Consider the following 15,194-nt stretch of genomic DNA (forward strand, 5'->3'; position numbering starts at 1 on the left):
TGCGATTTTAGCTTTTTTAAGAGCCAAGGTTCCTCCTTGATCTAAATGCCTTTTCCAGCAATCAGAAATATTAAATTTCATAGGAGGTATAAGTGTGTCGAAGGATGGCTTTGCACAGAGAGAGAGAGAGGGAGAGAGAGAGAGAGAGAGAGAGAGAGAAAGAGAAAGAGAGAGAGAGAAAGAGAAAGAGAGAAAGAGAGAGGATTAGCCCATGCAGCTCCGAGGAGGAATGTGAACAGCAAACAATTTCCATGTAGGAGTCTATGTTTAAACTTCCTCTTGGAATGTTTATAACTCCGTAAAAGATGAGTTTTCAGTTTCTTAGCGTAGCTTATTAAGAGCACTGCTCCCCACCCCCATTTCCACTCCTAGCAGACAAAGTCATAAAAGCAGAGTGGTATCTAGGCCCTGAAGCCCCCATATCCCTTGTGGAAGCTACAGCTGAGATTTTACTGACTTCCAACAATTGTTGGATCTTGAGGTATCGCCATCAGTTGTTCTCCGAAGATCAAAAAGATGAAAAATGGATCTTCCTATTCACAGTGCTTTGGGCCCTGTGATTTATCCAGGAAACAAAAATCTTTGCATTGGAAAAATCAGGCAACTAAATATTTTAAGCTTCCATGTAGATAAAAATGTTAAATCTCCGCAAAACCTGTTTTTTAAAAAAAATCAAAGTAGGAATTTCCCATATAGGTTTTCCCAGAAAAGAAAAGAAACCCGGAAAGGTTTGCAAGCGAAACTGTCTCAGAGACACCCATATTTTGCCTTTGAGGTAAAGTAAGCTACTGCACAAGAAATATCTTTGCTCATGAATGACTCACAAAGGAAATGGGTAGTCTTGTTAGGTGAAATATCCTTTTTCCCCCAAGTCTTTTGGAAATATTCTTAAAAATAGTATAATGGGAGACAAGAAGTTTAAGTATCTTCCAGTGGTGGGATTCTTTTTTTTTTTACTGCCAGTTCTGTGGGCCTGGCTTGTTGGGCGTGGCAGGGAAAGGTTACTGCAAAATCTCCATTCCCTCCTCACTCCAGGAGAAGGATACTGCAAAATCTCCATTCCCTCCCACTCCAGGGGAAGGAAACTGCAAAATCTCCATTCCCTTCCCACTCCAGGGGAAGGAAACTGCAAAATCTCCATTCCCTTCCCACTCCAGGGGAAGGAAACTGCAAAATCTCCATTCCCTCCCACTCCAGGGGAAGGAAACTGCAAAATCTCCATTCCCTTCCCACTCCAGGGGAAGGATACTGTAAAATCTCCATTCCCTTCCCACTCCAGGGGAAGGATACTGTAAAATCTCCATTCCCTCCCACTCCAGGGGAAGGAAACTGCAAAATCTCCATTCCCTCCCACTCCAGGGTAAGGAAACTGCAAAATCTCCATTCCCTCCCACTCCAGGGGAAGGATACTGTAAAATCTCCATTCCCTCCCATTCCAGGGGAAGGATACTGCAAAATCCCTGTTTCTTCCGGATCAGCTGGGACTCGGGAAGCAGAGAATAGATGCGGGCGGGGCCAGTCAGAGGTGGTATTTACCGGTTCTCAATACTACTCAACATTTCCGCTACTGGTTCTCCAGAACTGGTCAGAACCTGCTGAATACCACCGCTGGTATCTTCCCTTGAAACTGAGTTTGGAAAACAGTGTTTAGATGGGTGTTGTTTTGCCTAGACAACTCTCCAATACACAACTCCCAAAAACTGGCAATTCCATCCTTTAAAGCAGCTTGTCCAACTTCTTTTGTGCTTCTTAAAGGAGTTTTGTCTATTTCCAAGATGATGGCAGTCTGCATCTAATGCCAGATAAGCACTTGGCCTTATTTTAGGGGAGGTCTTATTGTTTTTGAAGTGCAGGAGGCAACAAGCATGGTCACCTCATGGCTGCTGCTGCGTTGCAATATTTTCGGGAAGGGCTTATTTTGGGGGGAGGGATTATTTTAGTGCATGCACTCAAAAGCCCGATTATCCGGGGAGTCTTATTTTTGGGGAAACGGTACTAATTATGACATTCTTGCCTAGGTCTCAATATCATCAGTGCAAGAAAAAAATAGCAATATTAACTGTACCAGGTTGTTGAAAATCCAATGTTTATTAAGGGCATTGCTGGACTTATAGAGAGTCCTTTCTCTCCTCAGTACCCTTGAAATTCTATGTCCAACCCTCTAAATTCCCTGCTTCTTCTTCCCCATTTCTTTCTCTTGTTAAATAAGTAAAAACGTTGATCTTTCCATACAGAGCATGGTCGAGTGATCACCTTGTTCGGAGACATTCTGCTTCATTTATTCCTTCAGTGTGTGTGGGGGGGGGGATTTTCTCCTGGTCAGCTGTTGCTCCAAATTATGTCCCTCGTAAAGGCTTTATTTATTTATTTGTTTTTTAAAAGCCACTCTTCCCCCCCAAAAAAATCCATTTGCTTTTTTTGAGCTTGCTTGCCTTCTTAAAGCCTTTTGTCTGCTTTTATTTTTCCTCGGTAAAGCTGGTAAAACACAGCTGCCATTTGTACTGGGGTGTCTGGCTCAGGTGCCAGTTTCTGCCCCTTGATATTTTTCAATTAAGACTCGCTTTAAAGGTTGGCAATAAAAGTTGGGCAGGACTGGCACTTCTTTAAGCTGGCAACCCTCTGTAGCTCACAGAACACTCCAGAAATAGTAATGTGGAAAGATTGGAAATTGGAGTAAACTCAGAATCACTTGATTCTCAGCAGAGGCATTTGTAAGGGTTTGATATTAGGAATTTGCACCCTCTACTACACATAGAAATAGTAAAATCTGGTTATACCATAGTAATTTCATAACTTGTCCTCTGTTATCACCTCTTCCTTCATCAAGTCTTGAGACTTGAGAGTTAACAAGGTTAATAGTTTATAATACAAAGCTGTTACAGAATCTAGTTGTCAAAGGATAAGGCATCAGTCCAGATGCTTCCCCTCCCTCCCTCCCTTTCCATCCATCCATCCATCCATCCATCCATCCATCCACCTATCTATTCATCTATCCATCCATCCTCTTTTGAGACTGGGGATCAGAATTTCATTTTTTAAAATGTGTGTCAAAGTGTTCTGAGAAAAAAAAAGTAAACAGTAACCTGACAGTAAAGGTTTATCTTATCTTAAATCCCTGCAGTCTGAGGATCCTTGCTTCGCCTCTCAAAATCGTGTCTACAATGACATCGGGAAAGAAATGCTGCTCCATGCTTTTGAAGGCTACAACGTCTGTATCTTTGCATATGGCCAAACCGGAGCCGGAAAATCTTACACCATGATGGGGAAACAGGAGGAGAACCAGGCAGGGATCATCCCACAGGTAAACTGGATCTTTGCTTAATTTGCAGGTCCCAAATATTCTGGGTTTTTGTTTTGTTTTTTTGCATCAGCCTTTCGAAAGCTTGGATGATATCCCAGCTTTTCCCTTGTTGAAAGAAATGTCCTTCTGGGTTCAGCTCCAAGTGGGGAAAAAGACACTGGAGACATGGAGGCTGCTTGGAAAGATGGTTTATTGTTGCTCCGGGCCACATGGCTTGAGCCCTGAACAGAAAAGGTGTTCACATGCTTCAATGTTGGTGGAGAAGAAGAGAAGGCCTGAAGGAGGGTCTTGCTAGGCTTTTTATACCCTGTTTAGTCCCACCTCTCTGTTTCCTGTTCCTGTGTAAGAAATGTATTCTGATTAGTTGTCAGACTCCCATGGGGCCATGCAGGGGCTACTCTCTAGGCTGTGTCTTGAATCCAGGTATGGATGAGTTCTCATATGCCATGTGAAGAGTTGAGTAAAGTTCCTTAATCCCTTCCCCCTGCAGCTGCAGTGGAGAAGTCTTTATTATGTAAAAGTGGACTAGCTTGGCCCATTAACAGTGGGGATGAGCAGGAAGCTACAGGCAACTATTCTGTCATGTTTCTTTCTCCTCACATCCAGAGAAATATTCTGCCTTTTCAATATTTCCTAGGATATTTCATTTTTCTGGGAGAGGGCTGGATGATAACTTCCCACACCCTTCTGCAAACAAATGTTGCCTCTGCGTAATGAGAAGGGCAGCATATAGTCTACATATACTGTATAAAAATGGCTCTGTGTGTGTGTGTGCGTGTGTGTGTGTGTGTGTGTGTTCCAGCATAACTCTGGAACATCTTGAGCATTTTCAACCAAACTTGGTACACAGATGACTTACTCTCTGGAGAAAAATACTGTGGGGTAAGACACCCCTAACACTCTTCAGGGTGTGTGTTCTGTTAAGATGCAGCCTGTTGTGCCTTTAAATGGATTCTACTGTACTGCCATGAAATGGCTTCCACTGTATAGCGCAGTGGAGTTGCCATGATAACAGCATCATGGTACTCCATGAGGGGGCTCCCTCTGGTAAGGGGGAAAATCCAACATTAGAAAAGTACGCTTGGTCCGGACATTTCCTCCCTATAAATAAATATCCTGGAAAACGCTGGGTATTTATCGACTTGTATTTAATAAAAAATTAAAAATGCCTCTGCTACTTTCCGTCTCCTTTCAGATTGTGCATTTGTGACACTTTGGTGGTTGGTTGTGAGTCTTGAATGCCTTTTCCTACTTCAGATGTGACATCTAAACAATGCCTAGGTCAGAAAAGTGGTATCCAAATACTCTGGATTTTGTTTTCGTTGATTTTGCAACTGTTTTTCTGTTCTATTTGTTTATTACTTTTGCACTTCTTAGTGAAGTTGGGATACACTCTGCCCATTTTGAAGGAAACATTGAAATGAGAGACTCCTTCAGATGCTTTTTTAGTCCATCTGTCCATCTGTCTTCTTAAAAATAATTTCAAAAGGCAGGGCGCTTTTGGCACAGAGAGACAGTATTTTCCAGTCTGTAATGCTGAGTTATTTGAAAAAAAAAAAACATAAAGGAGATTGGAAGAGCAAAAACTAAGCTCGTATAATTGTTTTTTGTGAATAGTTGATCCAAATAATCTTTCTTCTCTGGGACTAGGAGCGAAAAATTTGGCCCTGTGTCTGAAAAGCGTGTCAGCCATCTGATGAAACCTACGAAGGGGAAATCTGATCAGGGCTTGGTTGAAGCGTATGGATTAGATGAAATGCTAGCCAGGTGTTCAAGCTGAGGTTCTCTGGGGGGGAGGAAGTCAAAGAATCCAAAATAGAAAAGATAGAATAGAACAGAACAGAATATAGAATAGAATAGAATTCTTTATTGGCCAAGTGTGATTGGACACACAAGGAATTTGTCTTTGGTGCATAGGCTCTCAGTGTACATAAAAGAAAAAATAAAATATATGCATCAAGACTCATAAGATATAACACTTAGTAATAGCCATAGGTTACTAATAAGCAATCAAATCATACTAGGAAACAAACAATCTGAATCGTAAAGATACAAACAACATGGTTATAGTCATAAGTGGGGAGAGATAGATACTAGGAAGAAGGGAAGAAGAATAGCAATACAGTCTTCGTAAATTATTTGACAGTGTTGTGGAAATTAGTTGTTAAGCAGAGTTATAGCATTCAGGGAAAAATTGTCCCTGTGTCTAGTTGTTGGTGTGCAGAGCCCTATAGTGTTGTTTTGAGGGTAGGAGTTGAAACAATTTATGTCCAGGATGTGAAGAGTTTGTAGATATTTTCATGGCCCTCTTATTGACATGATGGAAGGCAGGTTGGTAGCAATTGTTTTTTCTGCAGTTCTAATTATCTAATTAAGTAATTAATTATTATATAATGCTCTGTATCTAAATTGGTTTCAGCAGCTATTTCGGCAGGTCACAAATTGCAAATCAACTATTGTAGCCCAAAACATAGAATTAGAAAAATCTGATTTTTCTACACTTCGTGTGTCACACCATAGTTAGTTAGTGATTGCTTGAAAACAGAACAAGCTTGTGTTTTGTTTTGGGGTGTGTGCTGAACAAGAACTGGTCACAAATTGAAACAACCCGCTCTGTTTACCTAGACACAACTGTCTTACCTTTATTGAAATCTGTAGATTGTGGTGTTTTGATTGACATGATCTTCTAGGATCTTTTGCTCACACTCAAGTTTCTGCACTGCATTTGTAAGAAAGGAAGCCATGGCAAATATTTTCAAAGCCATTTCTTTTGTAGACTGTATTTATTTTGAATATAAAATTACGATTCCTAGTATCCAAACGGATAAAATGCAAAGGATTCTTCTAAAAATAAATGTTAACGCTTTATGCCAGAATAGACAAGATTTTGCATAATGTTCCAACACACTGGAAGTTTTAAAGAAGAGAGTGGACAACTGTTTGTCTGAAATGGGATACAGCTTCCTACCTGAGTAGGGGTTGGAGTAGAAAACCTCCAAGGTCCCTTCCAACTCTGGTATTCTGTATTCTGTAATCATCACCATTTGGAGTTGCAACCCAAATTTCCTAATTTCAATCATCTTTATTTTTATTTTTTTACTGGCTGATAACTCGACATTGCGCAGGTATTTATTTATATGGGGAAAATGTCTGGACCAACGGTAATTTCTAATGTTGGATTTTCCCGCTTACTAGAGGGAGCCCCCTTGTGGAGTACTGTGAAGCAATTACCAGGGCAACTCCACTGTGCTGTACAGTAGAATCCAGTATGGCAGTATGGCACAACGGGCTGTATCTTAGCAGAACACACACTCCGAGGGGTGTTAGGGGTGTCTTACCCCCACAGTATTTTTCTCCAGAGAGTAAGTCATCTGTGTACCAAGTTGGTTGAAATTGCTCGAGGCGTTCCAGAGTTATGCTGGAACACACAGACACACACACACACAGACACACACACAGACACAGACACACACACACACACACACACTATTAGACTTGTATGCCACCTATTTCGCTGAGGTGATTCTTGTAGCTTGCACTCCTATGTATTTGAGTTTTGAAGGCCCATTTCCTCCTTTTACTCAAGCTGCTTTCCCACTTTGGTTACCATGAGAAACTATACAAAGTGCCAATAGGCTTTACCTTTCATGAATTTTGGCTGGCCGACGCTAAATTAGGAATCTCCCAATGCATTTTGGAGCGGGCGGCCGACCGAGGTGGCATTGTTCTATCTAACCCAATATCCTGGTTCTCCTTTTCACATACTATAGCTTGATGCTTCTTCATTTATTTCTAGCTTTGCGAAGAGCTTTTTGAGATGATCAACGACAACAGCAACGAGGAAATTTCTTACTCCGTGGAGGTAAGCAGGTTGTCCGTATGCACGAAGAGGTTGACTTGGTGGAGATTCAGATTTATGGGGTTTTTTTTTCCAACGTGGTGAAAAAAATCACGAAGCAGACTCCTTGTTCCAACAAAACCCCTTTTTATTAAGGTAATGTGAATTCCTCTCATTCACATCCAGCAAAGTCCCAGCAAACAGTCTTTCAAGGGTGAATTTACAACCACAGACTTTATCAGGCTTGTAGAGCTGCCAGGCTGATATCTTCCAAATGCAATGCTGTATAAGAAAATACTTGGCACTAATCTTCACACTAATTAAACAAACTAATTGTCTCCTGCAAACTCCCCTCCCCTTTTGCTCCTCTTTATTCCCTATGGGAGGAGCCATTCACTGTCCACCTGTGCCTTTACTCCCGAGTCGGCCCTTGTTCCTTAACTGCTCCCTTCTCCTGGCAGTTCTGCACATGCGCACATTGGGAACAGGCTCCAGCTGTTCTACCTACTGATCTCTGACTCTGAAGGCAGCTGATAACTGTCGGATAGCCCTGGCCCCCTCTACCACTTCTACCACTTCTCTTGGCCCTTCCCGATCCCCTCTCGTGAGACCCAACTTTTTCAAGAAATGAGAAGAGTGGAAGTTGGCAGCTGCCCTTCAGAGGAAACTATCTTGGGCAGTCTTAAAAGGGTGGCTCGGTTTTATATAAGATGGCTCCTTGACCTCACAGCTATTTGTGTGGGTCCTTACCTCATCGCTTCTTGCAATTCTTCTCATCTTTTCCTTTACATACCTGAGTGATCTAGAGAAGCTCTCAAAATACTTATTGATGTCTTGGCCCTAAAGTGCCCTTGTGATGAATAATGGAGTTTTTCTAAATCAGCACTTATGACTCAACTTTTGGAACTCCCATTTTCCTTTCCATTACCTGCCTCTTCTGTCCAGATAGTTCTCAACTTACAACAGTTCATTTAGTGACTGTTCAAAATTACAACAGCACCGGGGGGAAATGACTTAGGACCCCTTTTCACACTTAACGACCGTTGCAGCATCCCTATGGCCATGTGATCAAAATTCAGATGCTTGGTGTCAACTCATAAAATTACCATGGTGAAGAAGGGGGGGGGAGCGCATTCCATGCATACCTTCAGCTAGAGTCGGATCTCAGATTATTACAACAGGCTTGTGAGGGGTGCACCTCATTGGAAAATGTGATTTATGACACAGACTGAGGGGAGGGAAGGAACAGGGGTAAAGTTCAGCTATAATTCAAATGAGGCTTAGATCTGACTGCAATAGAGTATTGCCAAAATGGTGCTCCTAATAAATGACTGGTTTTCTTTTGAAACTTGGCTTGAGGCTCGTGAATCAATTAGGGCATCTTTCGGAAACCTGACAGATCTAAGCCTCATTTGAATTACCTCATTTAAATATATACACTTGGCAACTGAAACAATAGAAAATAGTCAGCTTGGCAACCGTCTCATATTTATGACAATCACAGTGTCCCGGGGTCATGTGATCCCCTTTTGTGACCTCCTGACAAGCAAAGTCATTGGGAAAGGCAGATTCAGTTTAAAGCCGTGTTGCTAACTTCACAACTGCAGGGATTCACTTAACAATTGTGGCAAGGAAGGTTGTAAAATGGGAGGGGGAAACTCACTTAACATATGTCTCAGCAGCAGAAATCTTGGGCTCAATTGTGGTCGTAAACCGAGATCTACCTGTACTAGCAATCCTCTCCCCCTCCACTGTGTCACAATTTTCTATTGTCCCTTTCTTGTAGGTCAGTTACATGGAGATCTACTGCGAGAGAGTTCGAGACTTGCTAAACCCCAAAAACAAAGGGAATTTGCGGGTCCGGGAACACCCACTGCTCGGGCCTTATGTGGAAGATCTGTCCAAGCTTGCTGTCACTTCTTACACCGATATCGCAGACCTCATGGATGCTGGGAATAAAGCAAGGTTAGTGTCTTTGCACTTCAGGGCTCTTGCAGCTTGTACAGGTACTCCTTGACTTACAACAGTTCAGTTAGTGAACTGCTGAAAGCCATAACGGCCCCGAAAAAAAGCAACTTAGGAACGTTTTTCACACTAACGGCCTTTGCAGCATCCCCGTGGTCATGTGATCAAAATCCAGGCGCTTGGCAACTGACTCATACTTATGACCGTCGCAGCGTCCTGGGGTGTGTGTCACGTGATCCCCTTTTGCAACCTCCTGACAAGCAAAGTCAATAGGGAAGCCCGATCCACTTAGCAACTGTGTGACTAACTTAACAAATGTAATGATTCACTTAACAACTGTGGCAAGAAAAGTCGTAAAATAGGGGGAACTCACTTAACAAATGTTTGACTTAGCAACCTCAGTTTTGGGCTCAGTTGCGGCCTTAAGCCCAGGACTAGTTTCATACCTAATTGTGGGGCTGGACAGGGACGAAATATTTGAAATCTTGATTTGTGAAATGATCATCTTCTCACCGTTGGTAGTCTAATATATTGACATTGAAATGATGCCTCTTGCAAACCGAATTATAATGATTACACCATTTGGGTGAAATATCAAAGTAAACTTACTTACGGGAACATTTTCTGGTTGGCTATTCTAGAATTAAAAAGAACTTTTTGACTGAAATATCAGCTTGCTATATAAAAACAGGTTTATTAAGAAAATGATTGCTAAGAGTGCATTATTACGGCTGCAAAAGTTGATGGAGTTGACAGAGATGGCCAAATGGACTATGTCAGCTTTGATAAAAGAACAAAAAGCCCCATAATTACTTTAGTTTCTACCGTACTTGGAAACCGCTTCTGCACTTTGTGCTTGAGGTGGGGAAAAAACGAAATGTTGATTTTGAGCTTTACCAATAGATGTGTTGTTATAGAAATTGCTATTTTGTTACTATTATTTAAAAGTAAAAAGTAGAGGTTTAATATTACTATCTTATTGTACTGCACCAAAGGGAGTCGTGAGTCAATGCCTTTTTTTTCTTTTCCCCCTTTTCCCCCTACACTTTTCCCTTTCCTTTTCCCTCCCCTATTTTTCCTACTATTTGTTTTTGCATTTTTGTGTTTTACATTATTAACTGATTAAAAAGGACCATTTGGGAAAAAGACTGCAGTATTAAATTCCTTCCGGTGATTATTTTGCTTCAGAGCAGCTGTATTAAAGTTGGTGGCGATTATAAAATTTAAATGTAGCTGTGCCTAAAGCATTTGAAAAGAAAGGGGAAAAGAGGCTTCATTACAGAAGCAGGCAAAACTTTCTCACCTCTCATGGAAAATGCCCTCTGATTTAAGGCAAAAAAGAATCCTCTACCCCAGTTCCAGTCACTGCTCACCTACTTTGCTCCAGCGCCAGTCTTAGTTGTTCCTCGATTGTCCCAGCTTTGTGGCAGCCATCTTTAGGCTGTCTCTTCTCCTCGCCGTCACTGAAACAGCTCTCAGACAGGAGAGCTGCGACTCTCTGCGACCTCACAGGGCGCCCCTCTTTGCTTCACCGCCCCTACAAGGCGACTTTGGCTCTTCTTGGAGCCCACAAACAGGGAGAAATCAGCACAGGGAATGTGCATTCCCTGTGTCTGATATCGCCACGACATCAACCGGAAGTGAAAATATCCTCTGATTTGTGTGGCTCCACCATTTAGCCAAGATCTGCTCCCCTTTACAAGGGAGAATACTTGGGGAAATATTCTCTGTCTGACCCAAAGTGTGTGTGTGTGTGTGTGTGTGTGTTTTCATAACTTTTATTGTATCAATGTATCAAATACAAGGAAAAATAAAAATAGGAAATTAAGATAGGGAAAAAGAGAGGAGAAAAGAAAATAATGAGGTACAAGAGGAAAAAAGCCAAAAGCGTTGACTTCCTACTCTTTTTAGCACAGTACAAGATTACAACATTCCAGCCCCAACTTTTTACTTTTACACATTAGTACAGGGGTCGGCAAACCTAAACACTCAAAGAGCCATTTGGACCCATTTCCCATAGTAAAGAAAACACAGGGAGCCACAAAAGTCCTAACCGGAAGCCCCTTGTTCAATTGTGGACTGACCGGAAGTTCAGTTCCCCCACCATAGAGTCTCCTCCTAACGCGGCGTACTTTTCCCTCTACCTGTCATAACCGAAAGTCCTATCAATTGTGGAGACAACTGGAAAACGCTCCCCTTGCCATAGAGTCGTCTTCTGGCACACTGTGCTTCTCTCCCCCCTCCCACAGGAAGCTCCTCTCAAAATTGTGCGTGACAGAGCCGCAGCAGAGGGAGGAAAGAGCCACATGCGGCTCCAGAGCTGCAGTTTGCTGACCCTTGCATTAGTATATAACTCGCTATTTCTATGAGAACAGATTTATCTAATCGGCAAAACCAAAGTCAATATTTCGGGGTTTTTTGTTTTGCATCATAAGCACAATATCCATAAATATATTCTCCTCTTTGAATAAAGCAATTGATGTAAACATTTCTGCTTTATCTTCTTGCCTTATCTTTATCTTTTGTATTCTCTAAGCATAAAAATGTGTTCCCTTTTTCCTTCTCAAGGACGGTAGCGGCCACCAACATGAACGAGACTAGCAGTCGCTCTCATGCTGTCTTCACCATAGTTTTCACTCAGAAGAAGCACGATGCTGAAACCAACCTTTCCACCGAGAAGGTAATCTTATTTCGTCCCCCTGGAAAATAGCCATGGGAATCGATCCTTGCAATGGATCCAGAGCTGCTGGGAGACTCTGATAGCTGGTTTTCAAGGAGTAGGATAGGAGGGAATACCATACATCTCTTGGATAATCTTTGGAAAACTCATCCCCCCATTTTTTTTAAAAAAACCCACCTTTTCTTGAGTTGGATATACCGTATTTTTCGTAGCATAAGACACACCTTTTTCCCAGAAGCACTCAAATATGGGCCCTTTTTTGGTGAAAACAGAACGTGTGGAGGGTTCGGGAGGATGGGGAGGGCAAAAACGGGATGCACGGAGGCCAACCCCCCCTTTTTTTCTTGTTTTCCTCCTCTAAATCTAGGTGCGTCTTATAATCTGAAAAATATGGTAATTAAAATTCTAACGGGAATTGCATGTTTAAAAAAAACGCACATCCCCAGTGGGAGAGAAGCTTTCCAGCCTAGGATAATACTTTGGAAAACCACAACAAAAAGCAGAGCATTTATTGAGCACTGTATATCCATGAAGGCTGTACCGGCTGCATGGAACATTATGCAATCCCGGTCCTGTTGGATCCTCTCACATTACAACCATCTGATCAGTTGTTTTTCCTCTGGGTCTTAGTCCTGAACGCTCCCTGCCTCCTCTTTCCAGGTGAGCAAAATCAGTCTGGTGGACCTCGCCGGGAGTGAGAGAGCTGATTCTACTGGTGCCAAAGGGACTCGATTAAAGGTATAAGCTCCCACGGATGGGGTCTTTATGGCAAATGGGCATCATTCTTCAGTTTGTGGGAAAGCTCCCCCCTCCTCCTCCACCAGTGCCTGAAGTTGCCCTCTTGATTATGATCTGAGCAGTGTGATTCCTTGATGGGCTCTTTTGCCCCGTTTTCTGAGAGACCAACTCCTGCCCCTCGTCTTCAAAGCTCCTGCTCTAACTTAGGTTTCCCCAGCAGCGCGAAGCCTAGTCCCGATAAACAGTGGATTGCAATGCAGGAATAAACAAATTGTCTCCTGCAAACTCCACTCCTCCTTCGCTCCTCTTTTATGTCCTCTGGGAGGGGCCATTCACTGTCCACCTGTGGCCTTACTCCCAAGTCGACCCCAGTTCTTTAGCTCTTCCCTTCATCTGGCAACAGTGCGCATGCGCACACTGGGAACAGGCTCCAACTGTTCTTGTGCCCCACTGATCTCCGACTCTGAAGGCAGCTGGTAACTGTCAGACAGCCCCGGCCCCCTCTGCCTCGGACACAGAGCCCTCATCAGAGCCTTCCCCAGACTCCAGGACTGGCCCAGGTTCCTCCCCAACCTCCTCACTGTCCGAGTCTGCTGCCAGCTCTGCTGGCCTCAGGTGGACCACAACAACTCCCTGCCAGCTTCAGGAATGTGCTTGAAGAACTGACTGTTGTCCTCTTCAGCCATTGTTTACTGGAGACCCGACCCCTGGGCAGATCCAGGCATTAAGATCCCTGCTGCAGTTGAAATCAATCAACACCCAGCCCGCTTAAGGACAGGGAAGCAAGGTTGTGTTTCCCCACTGTCTGGCCTTTGAGCAATGTTTGTTTCCCTCTGATTCCCATTCCAGGAAGGAGCAAATATCAACAAGTCCCTCACCACACTGGGGAAGGTGATTTCAGCCTTGGCGGAAGTGGTAAGTCCAGATTTTTTGGAGCTCCTTAAAAAAGAGGGTTGCTCATTGGGGCTTAGTCCCAGGTGAGACGTGAAAGGGACATTTGTTTCCAGGAGTCGTGGGTATGGGTGTGTGTATGAGAGAGAGGGGGGGGGGGAGAAAGAGAGAGAGAGAGAGTATCATGTTAACAGATTTAGGTTTTATCTCGGTGATGGCTAACCTTTTTGTCATTGCATACCAAAAAAATGCAATGTCTTTGCGACACAAACATCCCTGTGCGCTCCCCCTCTTGCTCATTTGCATGAGACCCCCCCCCGCGCTTCCCCTCCCTGCGCATTTGACCCCCACTCCTAGTAGTCCTCCCTGAAGCTTCCTGGGAGCAAAAACGGGCTGCAGGGGAGAAGCACTTCCCCCCACATTCACCCTGCCCTCCATGCATGAGTGCGACCCCTGCGCATATGTGTGTGTCCCCCTGTGCCTGCACATGCATCTCCCGCCTGCTTCACTTCCAAACTCAAAGTCACAAGAGTGATCAATGCATGGATGGTGCAGCCTAGCAGCTCAACCCAGATCTACTACTCTACTACAGGTAGCCCTCGACTTACAGTTGTTTGTATTACCCCCCTCCCCTGGGTTTGTTAGCCGCCCTGAGTCCCTCCGGGAATAGGGCGGCATATAAATGAAATAAACCTAACCTAACCTAATAGTCATTCTTATAGTGCAAGGGTCACCAACCCCCAGGCCACAGCCTATTCGGAACTGGGCCCTATGCGTGGCAGGCCAATGTGCCCATGTGTGGGTGCAGCTCGATATGTGTGAGCAGTGGGTTAGGGTGCATGCACATGCGTACCCAGCTCAACTTGCACATGCCCTTCGGGAACTCCCCCTTTCCCGGGGATGGCCTTCTTGCCTATCAAGACGCTTCCTTAATGATGGATCTTGGGATCCCGAAAGGTGGCATGCGAAGAAGAGACTTCTTAGGGGTTTCTTACAGGGGTTTTTAAATCAAATTTTAAGGCGGGGGGGGGGGGGGTGATCTGGATGTCTCACACAGGCTTGGGGGGGGGGAGTCTGCCAGGGCACAGGCCAGAGCTAACTAATGGATACCGGGTCGGGAGTGCTGGGAAGGGTTGGGATTCCGGGGGAGACATTAAGCCATTCCATTGGGGGGGGGGGTCCATCTCTACTGTTTGTGGGAGAGGCAGATATGGTGGGGGCTGAGGGCCAAATTATGTTCAGGGGATGCGGGTTCGCAGCTTAAGAGCGATCACGTGTTCTGACCCGCATCACCCTTCTCGCACCCCCGGGTGTTTCACCAGCCGAGAGCCCAGAGCAGGAGTGTGTGTGTGTGTGGTGCTGGTTATTAGGGAAAGTCTCAGACCTCAGGAGGTCACTGTGCCTCAGATAGGCCGGTGTGGGTCCCTTTTTGTGAAATGGGGCCTTGGAGTCCAGGTGGGCCTTTTTGTTACGTACCTGTCTCCCTGCTATGTTTCATCAGCCCTGCCCGAGCTGCTGGATGCAGATTGGCGGTTGATTTCCCCTGATGATCCCCCCTGATGATCCTGGGGGATTTCAATCTGCCTTCCATTGGCGAGACATCCGAGTCAGCTCGGGAGTTCATGTCTTCCATGACGGCTATGGACCTAACTCAGTTAATTCACACCCCACCCATAACAGGGGACACACGCTTGACCTGATTTTTGTCTCTGGGCAATGGATGAATGATCTAGATTTAGGGGATATTTCTATCCAACTCTTGTCATGGTCTGATCATTTCC

The 15,194-nt window shown here is 44.2% G+C and overlaps 1 protein-coding gene across 4 annotated transcripts in view; it reads left to right on the forward strand.

The window, feature by feature from the left end:
• The window catches only part of KIF1B (kinesin family member 1B), a 135,129-nt gene that overhangs the window by 26,991 nt on the left and 92,944 nt on the right, over window positions 1-15,194 (forward strand). For all 4 annotated transcript variants that reach the window (XM_032231503.1, XM_032231500.1, XM_032231502.1 and 1 more), the window contains exons 4-9: window positions 3,122-3,301; window positions 7,098-7,163; window positions 8,926-9,104; window positions 11,673-11,784; window positions 12,445-12,522; window positions 13,372-13,437. In XM_032231503.1, the coding sequence (XP_032087394.1) occupies window positions 3,122-3,301; window positions 7,098-7,163; window positions 8,926-9,104; window positions 11,673-11,784; window positions 12,445-12,522; window positions 13,372-13,437 (681 nt within the window). The remainder of the gene's footprint in view (window positions 1-3,121; window positions 3,302-7,097; window positions 7,164-8,925; window positions 9,105-11,672; window positions 11,785-12,444; window positions 12,523-13,371; window positions 13,438-15,194) is intronic.

The sequence above is a fragment of the Thamnophis elegans genome, chromosome 15, assembly GCF_009769535.1.
Source record: "Thamnophis elegans isolate rThaEle1 chromosome 15, rThaEle1.pri, whole genome shotgun sequence".
Lineage (NCBI taxonomy): Eukaryota > Metazoa > Chordata > Lepidosauria > Squamata > Colubridae > Thamnophis > Thamnophis elegans.